Here is a 14,411-nt window from a genome sequence, read left to right on the forward strand (position 1 = left end):
CCCGGCTGTCCCCGCCGCGCTCCCGCGCCCTCCCGATGGCAGCTCCTTTGCTCCTGCCTGGAACAAGTGCACCCAGCGGGCTGTATTGTACAAAAGTCCGTATTTACATAAACAGGGGAGAGCTTGGTCAGAAGGTGAATATGAGACGTCTTGAAGGGAAGCTGGCGGCTTAAATACTCCAAACTCACCGGGCCGCCGAGCCTGCAGGGAGGAGTGAAAGCCGAGCTGCGATTTTGACCTTGTTCTTTTCCTCTTCTGACAGCTTTTCCGACAGTGCCGCTGCCCACAGCGAGCCGGGCTTGTGCCGAGAGGAGGAGGGGATCTCTGCAAGGTAAGCCGGGCTTTTTAAAGGCTTTCTCCTCGTCTGGCTTTCTAAAAGCGGTGTGGAGATGGAGGCGGAGGTGGCGATCACAGGGGCTTCCACCATCCCGCGCTTTCTGCTTCCTGCAGCCTGCTCTCGTTACGGGTCACCAAGGGCAACAATGGCGATTTCCGTGCTGAATTTCTGCCCTGTTTTCGTGACATAGCAAAAGGCAGCGAGTGCTCTGGGGTGGCTCCCTCGCAGCCCTGCTCGCATGGATAAGTTTTATCGGTTGCATAATAAAATGTTTATCTATGAACAAGCCATGCTGAGAGCAAGGATCATTCTACAAAGTGTTAATTAAACGAATAACGACGTGTTGTTGCGGCTTGAAGACGGAAATGAGGTTTAGCTTTGTTAAGGAGGTGCCTGGTGGAAATATTTACAGTATTCCTCGATCTTCAGTTATTTTTCTATTTTCCCTGGGGGAAGAGGGCAAATCGGGCTGATGTTTCAGAGGTTCTGGACACCGTTTCTCTGGGTTTTGTGTTCCGTGGGGTCCAATGTGATCTCGTGTGACGGTGTCTGGGGGCGGGACGCTGTGACTGTGGTGATTGTGTTTCTGTTTCATGGCATCACATACCGCACACGCCACCGGGAGTCTTGCAGGAAGCTGGAAAAAATGTGCCTGTGCTGACACGGAGAGGTGTGGGGGTGGTGATGGGGGGAGAGCAGGCATGGAGGATGTTTCGTTTTACAAATGTGGGACAAAAGCGAAGTGCCGGGGAAAGGGGGAGCCGTGAGTTGGTTAGCAGGGGGAATTAGAGGAGATGTGTGTGTGGCAGCGTTTAATCTCTTAAGGAGAAAAATATATCCCAGCTGCCTGTGGTAGGGAGAGTTCAGGGACAAACATGACATTGTGCATGAGCTTGCCCTTGCTCCGAGTGTCCTCCACCTGCTGTCCCTGACACTTGTCTGGAGGATGCTGGGGAGCAGGGATGGGGACCTGTTATGCACAGGAAGTGCAAAATGTGGGGCAGAGGTGAGGATGTGGGGGTGGGGATAAATTTGTTTCTGATAAGGGCTGGACACTAAAGAGTGCCCTGCCAAGTTGTTTCCTTCTGTTCCCGAGCCCATTAATAGGCTCTGCTGCCTTGATTAGGTGGTGCCTGTGCAGAGCTGTAATGAGAGCTGGGCTCAACCCGTCAGTTCTAGGTCAGTGGTTGTGTGCTGGGGATTTGGGATCAGCCAGGGGGAGAGAGGGGAGACAGAGCTGGGTGCCTGCCTCCAAAAAGAAGCAAAAAAGAAGCGTGGAGCCTGCCTGAAGCTGGCCCTGCCTGCACTCATGGTGGGGGGAAAGGCTGCCTGCACCCCTCGGGGGCTGTGCTTGCTGTGTCTGCAAAGTGTCCCAAGGGCCATGCTGTGCCCTGTCACCCCGGACATGTTCCATGCCTGGTAGGAGGCTCATTGCCCGTTTGAGATGTGCTCTCCTGAGAGGATAACATTGCAGTGATTAGATCCATTAAGGAGCCAGAAGAAATAGGTGGGTTTTAAAACTGAAGGAGACGCTGCTGTGCTCCTGAAGGATGTCTGCCACTTGCAGAGCTGCTTTCCTCCTCATCTGGCAGCAGAGTTCTCATTTGGCAATGATTTGTCATAATTTCTGATGGTTAACCTCAGAACTTTCCCTGAATGCAGGCAGGTGAGGCTGAGTAGTGAAGAGCAGCATGGACCTGGATATGCTGAACATGTTTGTCATCGCTGGTGGCACCCTGGCTATCCCCATCCTGGCCTTTGTGGCCTCATTCCTCCTCTGGCCCTCGGCGCTGATCCGCATCTACTACTGGTGAGTGTGTGAGCCCCTCTCTCGGTGTGCTGGGGGGGAACCTGGACCCAGCAGGGCCCCCACACATGGGTCAGGGTGGTGTGGGCAGGGCTGGGTGTTCCTGAGCTCCTCCAGGGCCATGCCAGCTGTGTGCAGCTTTAAACAAGTCTGGAAGAAGAAAATGGCATTTTCCTATTGCGTTTTGCTTTGGAGGCCAGGGTCTGTCAGGCCTCTTGCTGTCCCAGGGGTTTGGCTGTGCCGAGGGGCAGCTGGCCAGGCTGGCACTGCAGTGCCAGCTTGCAAGATCTCTCCAAGCCTCTCTGGGTTGCTTTCCCCAAGGCCAGGAGGGAGACTGGGAAGAGCACTGCCATTGCAGCATCTCCACCAGCCTGGCAGCTGTGGCAGTGTGGTGACCTCCCTCCCACCCCATCAACGTGGCTGTGCTGTGGCTGTCCCTGGGCTCACATGCTCCATCCCAGCTGACAGCCTGCTCAGAGGCAGGGACTTGTCCCTCATTAGTAGCTATGGATGAGGCTTTTCTCATCCTCTCTTTCTCTTCTGGAATGGAGCGTCAGAGAAGATGGAGGGATGCTTTTCCTTATCCCCTTGAATCTTGTCCTTTCTGATACCAGGAGGCAAGCACTAAATCCTTCAGTCTTCCTTTGTCCCTGGAAATCAGAGATAAGCCCACTGGCAGCTTTCCTCTCTGGGTTTGTTGCAAGGAAAAGCTGGAGTAACCCCCTTCAAAAGTCAGGGCAGAGTCTCATCCCCCAGCATGGAGCAGGCAGCAGCAGCAGACAGCACAGGCAGAGCAGGCAGGGTGTCAGGCTGCCCTCACGTGCTGCTGGTAGATGGTGGCTCCTACAGTGCAGCTCAGGGGTGTTTCCAGATCCAAGTGACCTCCTGTGAGAGGAAGCTGTTTGTCCATCACAGCACTCGGGTGCAGCAATGGGATGAAGCCTGTTTCTAAAGGCACTTTAATTAGCAGCCTTTTATTACAGCATCTGAGAGAGGAGGGAGCATGGGATGAAAGCCCCAGTGATGGGATCATCACCCTGCAAAGGAGAGCAGGCAGTGTCACAGCCTTCTGCTGCCCCGTGGGTGTCTGGGTGGTGCTGGCTTTGGCAGGCAACGTGGTTTATTCCTTTGGATATGTGAGCAGCTGGTGGAAGCCAGGGAGGATCCAGATGGGCTGAGGTTCTGAGGAGGATCCCTGCAAAGCACTGCAGGGTGAGTGTGGTCAGGGTGAAACCTTCAGCAGCCACAGGCAAGGGCGGCAGGACAGGGCAAAGGAGGTGCAAGGTCTATGCCAGGATCTTGGAGGAGCCAGGCTGAGTGGAAGGTAGAGAATGCCCTGCTGCCTTTGTTCTGTTGGGGCTGCAGATAAGGAGCTGAGTGAAAATGCACTGTGGGCAGGTTGGTCTGTGTTTGGGTGAGGGAGAGAGCATGTGAGCAGGGGTCAGAGGACTGTCTTCTTTTGAAGGTGTGGTGTCCCCATCTCTCTCTTCCAGCATTTCTGGCAGTATGGAATCCTTGCAGGAGTAATTGCAATGCACTGTGTGTCATGGGCACCTCTTTTGTTAGGGACAGTGGGTGAGAAGCATGGGTTTGCCCTTACTCTTTCTTTTCTATTGGCTTCTTTCCAAGTTGGAGTTTTTTGGAGGGTGCAATGACTGTGTTTCCCCATCAGCAGAGGCAGGAGAGGTGCAGGAAGCACGCCATGCTGCCCTCCTCTTCCAGCCCCATGCAGCTCCAGCTTTGCAGCGCTGTTCCTGGGAGGTCCCGGGGGAAGCTTCTCCCTTCTTCCCTAATTCCCTGCCCCCTCCTTCTCCTCAGTGCCAGTCTGTGTCCTCAGCTGGCACAGTCAGGGGTCACTCCGGGCCCCCCTCATCCACAGCCTCTCTGCTTTCCCTGCTGCTAATGAGCCTTCCTGCCTGGCAGGATATCCAGGGCTGCCCCGCTGACCCCGGCCCTGGAACTGCTCTGCCTCTGCTGCCACAGGGGTTAATCAGTTTAGCTGCTGCCACTAAGTGAGTTAACACCTTGTGAGGGATCAGTTCAGCTTTGCACAGATTATTTTGCCTTCTGCTGAATTGATCCATTAGGATCAGTTGCTAAAAATGTTATCATCTTGCCCACTGGTAGTTCACACCAGTGCCTTTGAGGCAAGGACTCTTAAGACACTTATTAGGGAGAAATTCACCTCTCCTTGTAGGACCAGCACAGAGCTGAGATGCTGCTTAAGTCCCACTAACTCCCTCGAAAAAGGGATTATGCTAAAAGAGGATTTCACTATGCATAAGCTTTGAGTGGGCAGAGAGGTAGGACAGTCCAGAAGCGTTGGTGACCTTGCTCTTGTGCCTTAAATAAACTCTGATACGGCACATAAAAGTACTTGCCAGTGTCTTGGCCACCAGGAGTGGCCCAGCAGTTGTCCTGGCAAGGGTTGTACCTGAGCACAGGGGAAATGCAGACCAAGGGGCCCCATTCCCTGCCGTGGGCTGCACGTACACATCATGTGCCCCAAGTGTCACCGATAATCTCTGCCCAGGTCCTTTGGCCAGCAGTTCTGCCGCATCCTCTGAGCAGGCTGCAAGCATGTGCTGGCAGGACTGTCTGCCTCTGCTTTTAGAGGAACAGCCTTGGTGTTAACCTGCTATCTTCTGGGGTGCTAAACCCAGTGTAAGGATGGTCCACTCCAGTCCTTTGTGTGTGTATAAATACATTTTCAAAGGCTGTCTAGCTGGTCCATGGGAATTGGGTTTTTGTGGTGCTCCAGGGTGACATGGTTGTTTTGGCTGGGAACTGATGTGCTTGTCTGTGGGGTGATGTACTCCCATTGATGCAGGACTGTGTCCAAATAACTCTGTGACAGATCCACCTTATCCACCTGGGAGAACTGTCTCCCTTGGCCTGCCCATCCTGTACACTGCCTTGCCATGTGTGCTGCCCCCCTCTCTGGAGCCTCTGTCCTCATACCAGCCTTTGGGCATTTGCTCTTTTACCATTGTTGGTTTTGCCTATTTCCATTGCTAAATGAGTTATTTAAGGTATTTTTTTAAAGTTCTTAACAGACAGAGTGTCTCTATACACCATCTGCAGTGCAGCCAGCAGCCAGCACTATGCCTGTCCAGGGACCAGATGCACAGGGTTAATCCCAGTAGTCCCATTATGGTACCAGTGAGAGCCCAACCTAACTGGCCTTAATAAGCCAAAAAATCTGTGGCTGCCTTCAGACTCGTCAGCTGCCTTCTGTCATGGCTGGGCCCTGGTCTTGTCTTCCTCAGTGGTGTTTTCTCCTTGTTTGCAGGTACTGGCGCCGAGCCCTGGGCATGCAGGTCAGATATGCAACCTACGATGATTATCAGTTCTGTTATTCCTATAGAGGAAGGCCTGGGTACCGACCATCCATCCTGATGCTACATGGCTTCTCTGCCCACAAAGACATGTGGCTCTCCATAGTCAAGGTGGGATTCTGATGGTCCTGGGCTTGGGGGCAGTGTGGGGGGCTCCTGTGATTGCATGCATGGGATGGGGTGACTGCTGTAACATGCCAGGAACACACTGCTTAGCTCCATGCCCATTTCTTGCTGCCTCCCTTCACCTTATAATGTGCAGGGCTGCAGGAGAAGAGCAGTACACACCTGCTGCCTCCATGGGAAGCAAGTCTTGGCCGTGCTCTCTCATCATGTTATCCTTACACGAGCTGACTTATCCTGGTGCACGAGCAACCAGGGCTGCCAGGAGCAGAGTGACCCCACCCTGCCCCCACCTGGGCTCCCCACTTGCCATCCCTGGGCTTTGCAGCAGTTTCCCTGCACTGTCACCACCCCTGGTTTGTTTCTTCAGTTCCTGCCAAAGAACCTGCACTTGGTATGTGTGGACATGCCTGGGCACGAGGGCACAACCCGCTCGGACTTGGATGATTACTCCATTAGTGGGCAAGCTAAGAGAATACACCAGGTAAAGCTCCAGCATCACATCACTTCTGCAGAGGGACGTGGGGACGTGAGGGACATGGGGACATGAGGGATGTGGGGATGTGAGGGATGTGGGGCCGTGAGGGATGCTAAGCCCCCTGAGTCTGCCTCGTGTGGCCTCACTCTCTCCCTTCCCATGCATCCAGAGCCACCAGCCTCAAGCTTTTGAGTAGAATTTCTCTAATGACCTGACCCCATGCTGTTGTTTCCTCTCTCCTAACAATGCTCCTTCTGCTCCTGCCAGTTTGTGGAGTGCATCAAGCTGAACAGAAAGCCCTTTCATCTGGTTGGCACTTCCATGGGGGGAAATGTTGCTGGTGTCTATGCTGCTCAGTACCCAGAAGATATTTGCAGCCTAACCCTCATCTGTCCTGCAGGTGGGCAAGGCAGGGGAGGGGAGACAGAGAGAGGGCAAGCAGAAGCCAGTGCAAAAGCCCAGGGCAGTGCTGGATGCAGTGGAGATGTGTAGTGCAAAGCATTTAGAAATAATTTGTGTATACACTCTGGAAATCTCTGGCAAAGCACAAGACAAAATCACAGCTTTGTGCTGATTACTCTTCTCCAGGGGTTTGGTGTTTGCCCCACTGTGCTTTGGTTAGAGTCAGGACTAGGGCAAATAGGACAAGTTCTGCTCTGCAGAAAAATGCCCTTTCCCTTGGGATGGCAGGAATTTTACATGGCATGTCTGCAGCCTTCAGGAGCAGGATTCAAGACTGCAGCAGAAATGGCCTCCCCATTCTGGCCTGCTGGAAGCCCTAGAATGCTGAAGGCCTGGGGCTTTGGGAGCTGGAGAGCTCTGACCTCCCACCTTTGGGTGCCTGCTGTGGGAAGAGCACTTGAGGGCTGGGCACAGGTCAGCAGAGTGTCCCCTCTATCCCCTCCATCCTGGACAGGGGGCTCAGGGAAGCCTGGGCATGATATGCTGCAGGAGGCATAGCAGGCAGAGAGCTTCTCTGCCAGGCTTTGCTGCATCCCAGTTGTCATAGCAGCTCCTTTCCCCTCCCACACAAGGAAACAGCTTCCAAATAAGCACTAAGGAGTGAAACAAAGCAAATGTTACCTAGCTACCAGGCTCTGGGGGCGTTGGGTTCCCACTCCCCTCTGGGAGAAGTGTTGACTGCCTCCCTGGCTGTTTCTGGATGTGAAACCTCTGTGTGGGGGCTGCACAAAGGTTTAGGATTTAAATTGCTGGGGAAATTTTCTTCAGTGGTGCATGCAGATGGGGCTGCTAAAATTGTCTGTCCAGCCCTGTGCAGTGGCAGCCTGGGCACTAGTGTTTGCATGTGATGAGCACGTAAAAATAAGCACTATGGCTTTGCTGAAATAGTCATGCATGTCTGCACCTCGTGCTGTGCCAGCCTGTGGGGGTGCCAAGCCTTGGAGCAGGAGGGAGGCTGGGTACCTCTGGGTGCATACTGAAGTGGCTGCATGTACAGATGTTTTCTTCCCCTCTTTTTATAATTTTTTTTTAATAGTGAGCAGGCAGGAAGCCAGAGGCAGGGATGAGGGAGGTCAGCACAAGGATGGTTTTTTTGTTTGGGCTGTTTGAGGGGGATCTCATCTGGATTTCACCCCTTCTCATTTTCCCCAGGGCTGCCAAGTACCACTGACAGCAAGTTCATTAAGCAGCTGCGGGAGCTGCAGGAGTCGAAGCGCATTGACAGGATCCCTTTAATCCCCTCCACCCCTGAGGAGATGGCAGACATGCTGAAGCTTTGCTCCTATGTTCGCTTCAAGGTGCCACAGCAGGTGAGGAGCTTGTGGAGGCTGGGGAAGGGGGGCCTGGAGGTGGTGAGAAGGTTTTCTTCTCCCTGAGCCTACATGGCAACTGAGGCAGTGCTGGGAGTAGAGCTAGAGCTGCCAACCCTGCCATCACCCAGGTGAGACACACCCAGCCCCACTCCCTGCATTTTTCCAGCACTTTCCTTTCAAACCCTCTTTTCCAAGCTCCCTCTGGCAGTCCCTGCTGGAATTCCTCCTCCTGCGAAGTTTTTGGCAGCAGGCTGGGATGTAGAAGGGTTTTTTAGTAAGTATGGCTGGCGGGAAGCATTAAATAACTAATGCAGCTGTTGTCTGATGTGGAGGGAGATTGTTCTCTGCTTTTTAAGTAAAAGTAATGGAAATGTTAATTGCGTCATTGTCAAGAGAGAGGAACTTGTGAGGGGCTGGCTATTAAACTAGTTTTCCTTAGGAAGTCTGGAGTGAGTAGATTGGAGAGTAAGAAAAAAATGTGAGGTAGTGCCAAGACCTTTTGTGTTTTTGCCAAAAGAGTACAAGAAGGAAGAAAAGTGCAGTCATGGCTGAGGTGGCTGCTGGCCAGGGTCTGCATCATAAAAGACAATATTGCTTGTTGCTGAAATATATGTTGCTTAAGCGTGGTTTCAACAGCCCCGCTTCTTAGAAAGAAGCTCATGCTGGGGCCAGAGTTGCTGGGGAGACAAGGGCTGCTCCTGAGCGCCCTTGGGCATGCTCAGCCCTGTACAGGGCTGCTCCCCTCCAGCAGATCTCCCCCTCTGTCTCCCTGCAGATCCTCCAGGGCCTGGTCGACGTTCGCATCCCACACAATGAATTTTACCGAAAACGTAAGTGCACGGTGGCAGCCTCGTCACCAGGCTTTCCAGCAGGACCAGCTGCTCCCAGCCCCCAGGTCCCCAGCACATGGGTGGGCCCCAGCATCCTGGGCTGTCTTGCTGAGGGTGGGAGAGGCAATGCCATTAACAGATTTGGGGACACACCTCGGTCACTGGTAGCAATGCACTGCCACCCCCACTGGTGACAGGGCTGTTGCTTCACCCTCGCCCTTCCATCCTGGCTAACAAGTACCTGTGAGGAGATTGGCTCAGGGCCCCTCTGCAGCTGGGCTTGGTGGCAGGGCAAGGACAGCCCGTCTTCTCTCCATGGGTTTCCCAGTGAGGGGATACTAGCAGGACCACTTGGCCCCCTTTGAGACAGGAAGGCCAAACATGTCCCTGTAGGACTGACTCTCCTCTTGCCCCACTAGTGTTTCTAGAAATCGTGGATGAAAAGTCCAGGCACTCTCTTCATGAGAACATGAGCAAGATCAAAGCACCGACACAGGTCATCTGGGGAAAGCAGGACCAGGTAGGCAGCACCTGCACATCCCCCCCAGACCTGTCTCCATCTCTGCCTGTGCCCACCCATGGGGCACGGTGGGGGCTGTGCTGCCGAGCTGTGCACTGCTCTGCAGGGAGCTGGCACTTGTGTCAGTGCCCAGTGGGTTTAGACACAGGGGCTCAGCAGGGTGATGGGCAGAAAGCTGACAGCCAGCTTTCCAGAGGGAGGAGAGGGCAGTGCCAGGGCTGGGGAGTGCTAGGGGCAGGTGGGGGGTAGGTGCCAGCACTGAAGCAGGCAAGGGCTGGGAAGAAGAATAAAGTGTCAGTGAAGAGAGTTGTCCTGGCAACTGGGAAGAGATGTGCTGTTTGTGGGCAGGCTTTGAGGCAAAATCTTAGAGTTTGTTTCAGAGGCAGGAGTGGGAGGGAAGATGTGGGAGGAAGCAGGCTGCAGGCACGCAGAGGGCTCTATAAATGCAGAGATGCAAGTGTTTGCTTGCAGTGATACCTTTGCACTGAGACAGCAGCTGAAAAGCATACTGGAGTTGCCTGCTGCATGCTGAGACTGGCACCTTGCAGCTTCCCTGCCCTGTCCCCAGGCATCACACGGACTGTGTGCAACTCTACTCCACACCTGGAGCAGGCAGAATCACCATCTCTGGATGTGTTTAAAAAAAGACTGGATATGGCACTTGGTGCTATAGTCTAGTTGAGGTGTTAGGGCATAGTTTGGACTCGATGATCTTAAAGGTCTCTTCCAACCTCATTATTCTGTGATTCTGTGATCTCGGCTGGACCCCAGCAGGGTTTCTGCAGCATGCAGCAAAGCCCCTCTCTTTTTCCCTGCCCTGCAGGTCCTGGATGTTTCTGGGGCCAGTGTTTTGGCAGGCGCCATCCCAGACTGCCACGTGTACATCCTGGAGAACTGCGGCCACTCGGTGGTGGTGGAGCGGCCCCGCAAGACAGCCAACCTCATCCTGGAGTTCCTGGCACTGCTGCACAGCATAGACAACAACAAGAAGCAGGCCTGAGCGTGGCAGGGAGCCACGTGCCCATGCCAGGTTAACTTGTAAAGTACTGCAGCTTTGATACGTTCTCAGGGATCTTGTACGATTTGGGGTCCATGTGCCAAAGTCCCTGAGGAAGGCAGAATCACTGATACCCAAACCTATAGCACCACTGGCACAGCAACCTGGGCTCATTGAGCAACCTCCATAGATGCAGGAACAGAAGCAGAGTATCTCCCTTTTCTACTTAGAGGTAAGGTAGAAACGAGCTGAAATCACCCAGTGCTCATCACACAGCCACCCATCTTACCTGGGTTACCAGCACGTAGTTGTTCATGGCATTTACCTAAGCTATATATGAAATGTAGGAAGATATCTGGAATCCTGGACTGAGACTGAGACTTAACAATATTTTTACTACTTAGAGTCCATCGTGTTGCATGCTGCTGTGCTGTAAGAGAACCCCCAAGTGCTCCAGGCGTCTGCTTGAGTGCTCTTTGTGTAGCTCCTGATCTCATGATTTATCCAGAAAACAACAGAAAACTTCATGTGTGGAAGTCCAATGACTGTATGTGCAAAAATGTTTACACTCTGAGTGGGTTTTTCTAAATCTCTGAATAGCTCCTGTGTATTTGTAATGCCTTAACGTTGCCCAGGGCGTGGTGTCTGTGCACAGCCCACCTTGCCCAGGGCTGGTTCTACCTGAGGGTGAACACAGCCAGTGACCACGGGGTGCAGGCAGCAGCTTTGGCACTGCTGTGGGGCTGGGGCAGTGGGAGCTGCCCGGGGTGAGCAGCCCTGAGCCCGAGTCAGCAATAAACCCATGGCCAGGGTGGGATTCAGCCACCCAGGGTGAACTCTCGTCTCAGCTCCTCTATCACATCTTGCTGCTGAACACCTGGATGTAAATAACGATTTTCTTAATGAATTCTGTGAATTCTGCAAAAGCCAATGCCACTGGAACAGGCTGAGGGGTGGGAGGGGGCTGTGTGTGCCCAGCACAGGGAATGGTGAGGAGGGGTCAGCTTGCCCACGAGGTGCTGGGCCGTGGTGGGGAAAGGTACAATGTACTTCTGCACCCTCTCCATGAGCACAACTCCTGACCAAGGCAAGCTATGGGTAGGAACAGGCAATACAGGCAAGCTGCACTTTACAGGCTGCAAGGTGATGTTCAGGGATGGATCCTGCACCTCTCCAGGCGTGGTCCCTCACTGCCTGTCCCAGGGACAGAGCTCTGGTCCAGGTCTCAGGCAGGACCAGGGGGTGCTGGAGGGCAAGGCAGTGTGTGGTGCCCTCAAAGGCAGAGCAGCAGGTGGCTGTCACCCCTCAGTCACCCCAGCCCTCCTCAGGGGGTGGCAGTGGGTGCTGTTAGTGTCCCCCCCACTGACAGCTTCCTGAGGTACCCGGATCTGTACATACATCTGAAACTCCCTGTCAGCTTCTTGGCTCTTTTTAAGAGAAGAAACATTGTTCTTTTAGAAAAAAATAGAAATTTGCTGTTAACTGCTTGGTATTGTTTCTACTACAGGAGTTGATTTAAAGAACAAAATTGCTGGTAGTTTTATGTGGTAAAAGCCAGAAAAACTTGTTCAGTATCTATATGGTTTCTCATGCCACAGATTGCTGTATGCAAAGGATTTATATGGCTATTAAAATCTAGTGATTTAAGGAGTCCTTGGTGCAATGACTGTTTTTTTCTTTGAAGAAGAAGGTGTCTGTGGTGTGAGATGACACAGGGATCTTGCTCTGCTGCTTCTTTCCTCCCCACATTTCTGGGAGGTGCAGGTTTTGGCTCAAGGAATATTTTGTAATGGAAAGAGAAAAGTTGAGGACCCAGAAGGCTCAAGTCTCATTTCTTCAATGACAACACACTTTCCTTTTTTTCATATTATTAGGAGAAGGTGGCATCAAACACTTAAGAAGAAAATAAAACCTTAAGGGACAAGGGAATTGTGTTTTAAGCACCAAGATTCCTCTTAAAACCCTTGCAAGCATGTTAAATACCAATTTCATCTATTATTGCAAGTCTTACTGAACTCATACACTGTGCTAGGAATAGCATTACATCCATTTGCAGGCAAAAGTATTTGCATTTCTCCTTTCCCCAGGAGGCTCTTGAGGCTCAGCAGCTGCATTGTTTGCCAGAGGAGCTGCAGGGAGGGCTGAGGAGCATCTTCCTGGCTGTGTCCTGCCACTGCTCCACTGCTGCAGTGATGCATGCACCAAGGGGACCCTATTAATGATCACAGCACAGAGGTGGGAGGGGGCTTCTCCCCCACAGGTAGGAGCTGAGGTTGGGGTGGCTCAGGGCATCTGCATCATGTTTTGCAGTAGTTCAGCAATAAAACCCCTCAGGTCTATATTGGAGGGGGCCCAGGCTGGCCCCAGAGCAGCTGAGCCCACTGGAGAGGCAGGGATGTAAACTGCCTGCACCTGCAAGCACAGCTGGCTGCTGCTCCCATTAACCCTCACTTCCTGCTGGGAGCCAGGAAAGCCCACAGCAAGCAGGGCTCACTCCCCTGGGTCTGGCTGCTGTCCCCTTGGCACTGAGCTCCCAGGGAGCCCTCGTCACCATCAGGTACAGGGGTGGCTCTGGGCTGGGATGGGGCTGGGCAGGGGCAGAGGCTTGGGCTGCTCCTGGTGGGTTTTTGTGTCTTGAGGGCAGAATTCATGGAACCATAAGGAAACTACTGGATCCCAGTTGTGGCAAGCCCAAGTATTGGAACCCACACATGGCCTGAGCAACCTGGCATGGCAGGAGGGAGGAGGTGTCCTTTTGGTGTGTTGTCCCATGGATGAGGATTGCTTTCTGCCCTGGGGCTGGGCTGGGTCATGAGGCTCATGGAGGTTCACACAAAAGCTGACTGAGGAGTAGGGCCTTGGTTGTTTTGAGTCTTGATAAGGCTGTTGCACTGTATTCTGAAAAGAGATTCCAAAATACAACAGGGCTGGCTTGAAATAAATCTGATACTCCCTCTGAGCAAGCTGAGCATCCAAGTCTGTGGTGGTACCTGCTCTTGGAGTGTCACTGGGAGCAGGAGGGACAGAGCTGGTGGCAGCCAAGTACCTGGGTGCTTGGTGTGTGCCCAGTTGATGCTGAAAGGGAAAATGTGATGGCCTTGAAAGAAGGACCTTCAGGGAACCCTGGGCTGGGTCCTGTTCCACACAGTTGCAGACAGACACTTGTCTGCAGTGGAAAAGTGTCTTTCTTCCCTTTTATGCCCCAGTAAAGGAGATTAATTTACATTTGCTGCCGTGCGGGAGGGTTTCACCAGCACATTCTGCACAGAGCACTCTCTGAAGGGCAGAGTGATGCTCAGGGGGTCTGGCACTATGGTTTGGCTGCTGTGGTGGGTGTTCCCCACTCTGGCAGGCCCCCACTCAGCTGAACCTTTCTCTAACCCAGTGTGTGTCATAGTCCTAGACACATTATTAGTCATAGACACATTATTTTCCCCATGGAAGCCTGGATGAGAGTGCCCTGGAGCACGGCTCCCCTCTCCCACTATAGAGGGGGCACTGCAAGCCCCTGTCCCTGTAGTGGCAGGAGGGACGTGTTCCCTGTGCTCCCTGGGGACATGTCGAGGGTCCCCTGCCAGGACCCTCCAGCTGAGACTTGCGGTCAATACAAGAAAAAACACACACGATCTGGCGGGGGGTTCGGGTTTGGTTGTTTTTCCTTCTGGGAGGCCGTTTTCCGAGCGGGAGCCTCTTGGGGGCGGTTTGGGATTGTTCATTGAGCGCTCGCTGAGCCGCTGGCAGTCGGTGGCTTGTCCCTGCCATTGCCTGCCCGACAGCGCTGCCTGGCTGCTGCCTCTGCCCCTCCAGGCACGGAGAGCAAACCTTCCTTTCATACAAAGACAGGCTCCTAGGTTGATATGAGACTTCCTGAGGCTGTTTCACTATATCCTGGAAAGAGGTTCCCAAAAACAACAGGGCTGTCTTGAAAAAAATCGAATACTGCTTCTGAGCATCCAGGTGTGTGGAGGGACAGAGGTGGTGGGAGCAAATAGCTGTGAGCAGGGTGCTCTGACGGGGTGACAAGGGCTCCGGAGTCAGGCACACAGCCAGGAGCCAGGCACACAGCAGCCAGAGCCATCTCACCCTCTGGGAGCCCCACTGTGACTCCAGAGCCAGACACCCAGCAGCCAGAGCCATCTCACCCTCTGGGAGCCCCACTGTGACTCCAGAGCCAGGCACCCAGCAGCCACAGCCATCTCACCCTCT

General features: G+C 53.4%; 1 protein-coding gene across 2 annotated transcripts; it reads left to right on the plus strand.

The window, feature by feature from the left end:
* Positions 1–11,855, plus strand: ABHD6 (abhydrolase domain containing 6). 2 transcript variants are annotated; one of them, XM_005422465.3, is made up of 10 exons: positions 1–134; positions 263–331; positions 2,000–2,147; positions 5,437–5,593; positions 5,976–6,089; positions 6,351–6,483; positions 7,698–7,855; positions 8,634–8,688; positions 9,108–9,208; positions 10,032–11,855. In XM_005422465.3, exons 3-10 carry the CDS (start codon positions 2,029–2,031, stop codon positions 10,206–10,208), a joined length of 1,014 nt encoding a protein of 337 aa, XP_005422522.1. In that variant the 5' UTR covers positions 1–134; positions 263–331; positions 2,000–2,028; the 3' UTR covers positions 10,209–11,855. The 2 variants fall into 2 exon arrangements, with proteins under 2 accessions (XP_005422522.1, XP_030914035.1); XM_031058175.1 differs by having other exon boundaries at positions 9,108–9,191.
* Positions 11,856–14,411: the final 2,556 nt, after the last annotated feature.

This window comes from Geospiza fortis, unplaced genomic scaffold, assembly GCF_000277835.1.
Source record: "Geospiza fortis unplaced genomic scaffold, GeoFor_1.0 scaffold78, whole genome shotgun sequence".
In the NCBI taxonomy this organism is placed as follows: domain Eukaryota; kingdom Metazoa; phylum Chordata; class Aves; order Passeriformes; family Thraupidae; genus Geospiza; species Geospiza fortis.

Excerpts from the sequence above, each read along its gene's own strand:
- ABHD6 (XM_031058175.1), top strand. The coding sequence starts at position 2,029 with ATGGACCTGGATATGCTGAACATGTTTGTCATCGCTGGTGGCACCCTG. Across the intron at positions 6,090-6,350 it reads AAGCTAAGAGAATACACCAG|TTTGTGGAGTGCATCAAGCT; the intron begins GTAAAGCTCCAG and ends TGCTCCTGCCAG. Across the intron at positions 7,856-8,633 it reads GCTTCAAGGTGCCACAGCAG|ATCCTCCAGGGCCTGGTCGA; the intron begins GTGAGGAGCTTG and ends GTCTCCCTGCAG.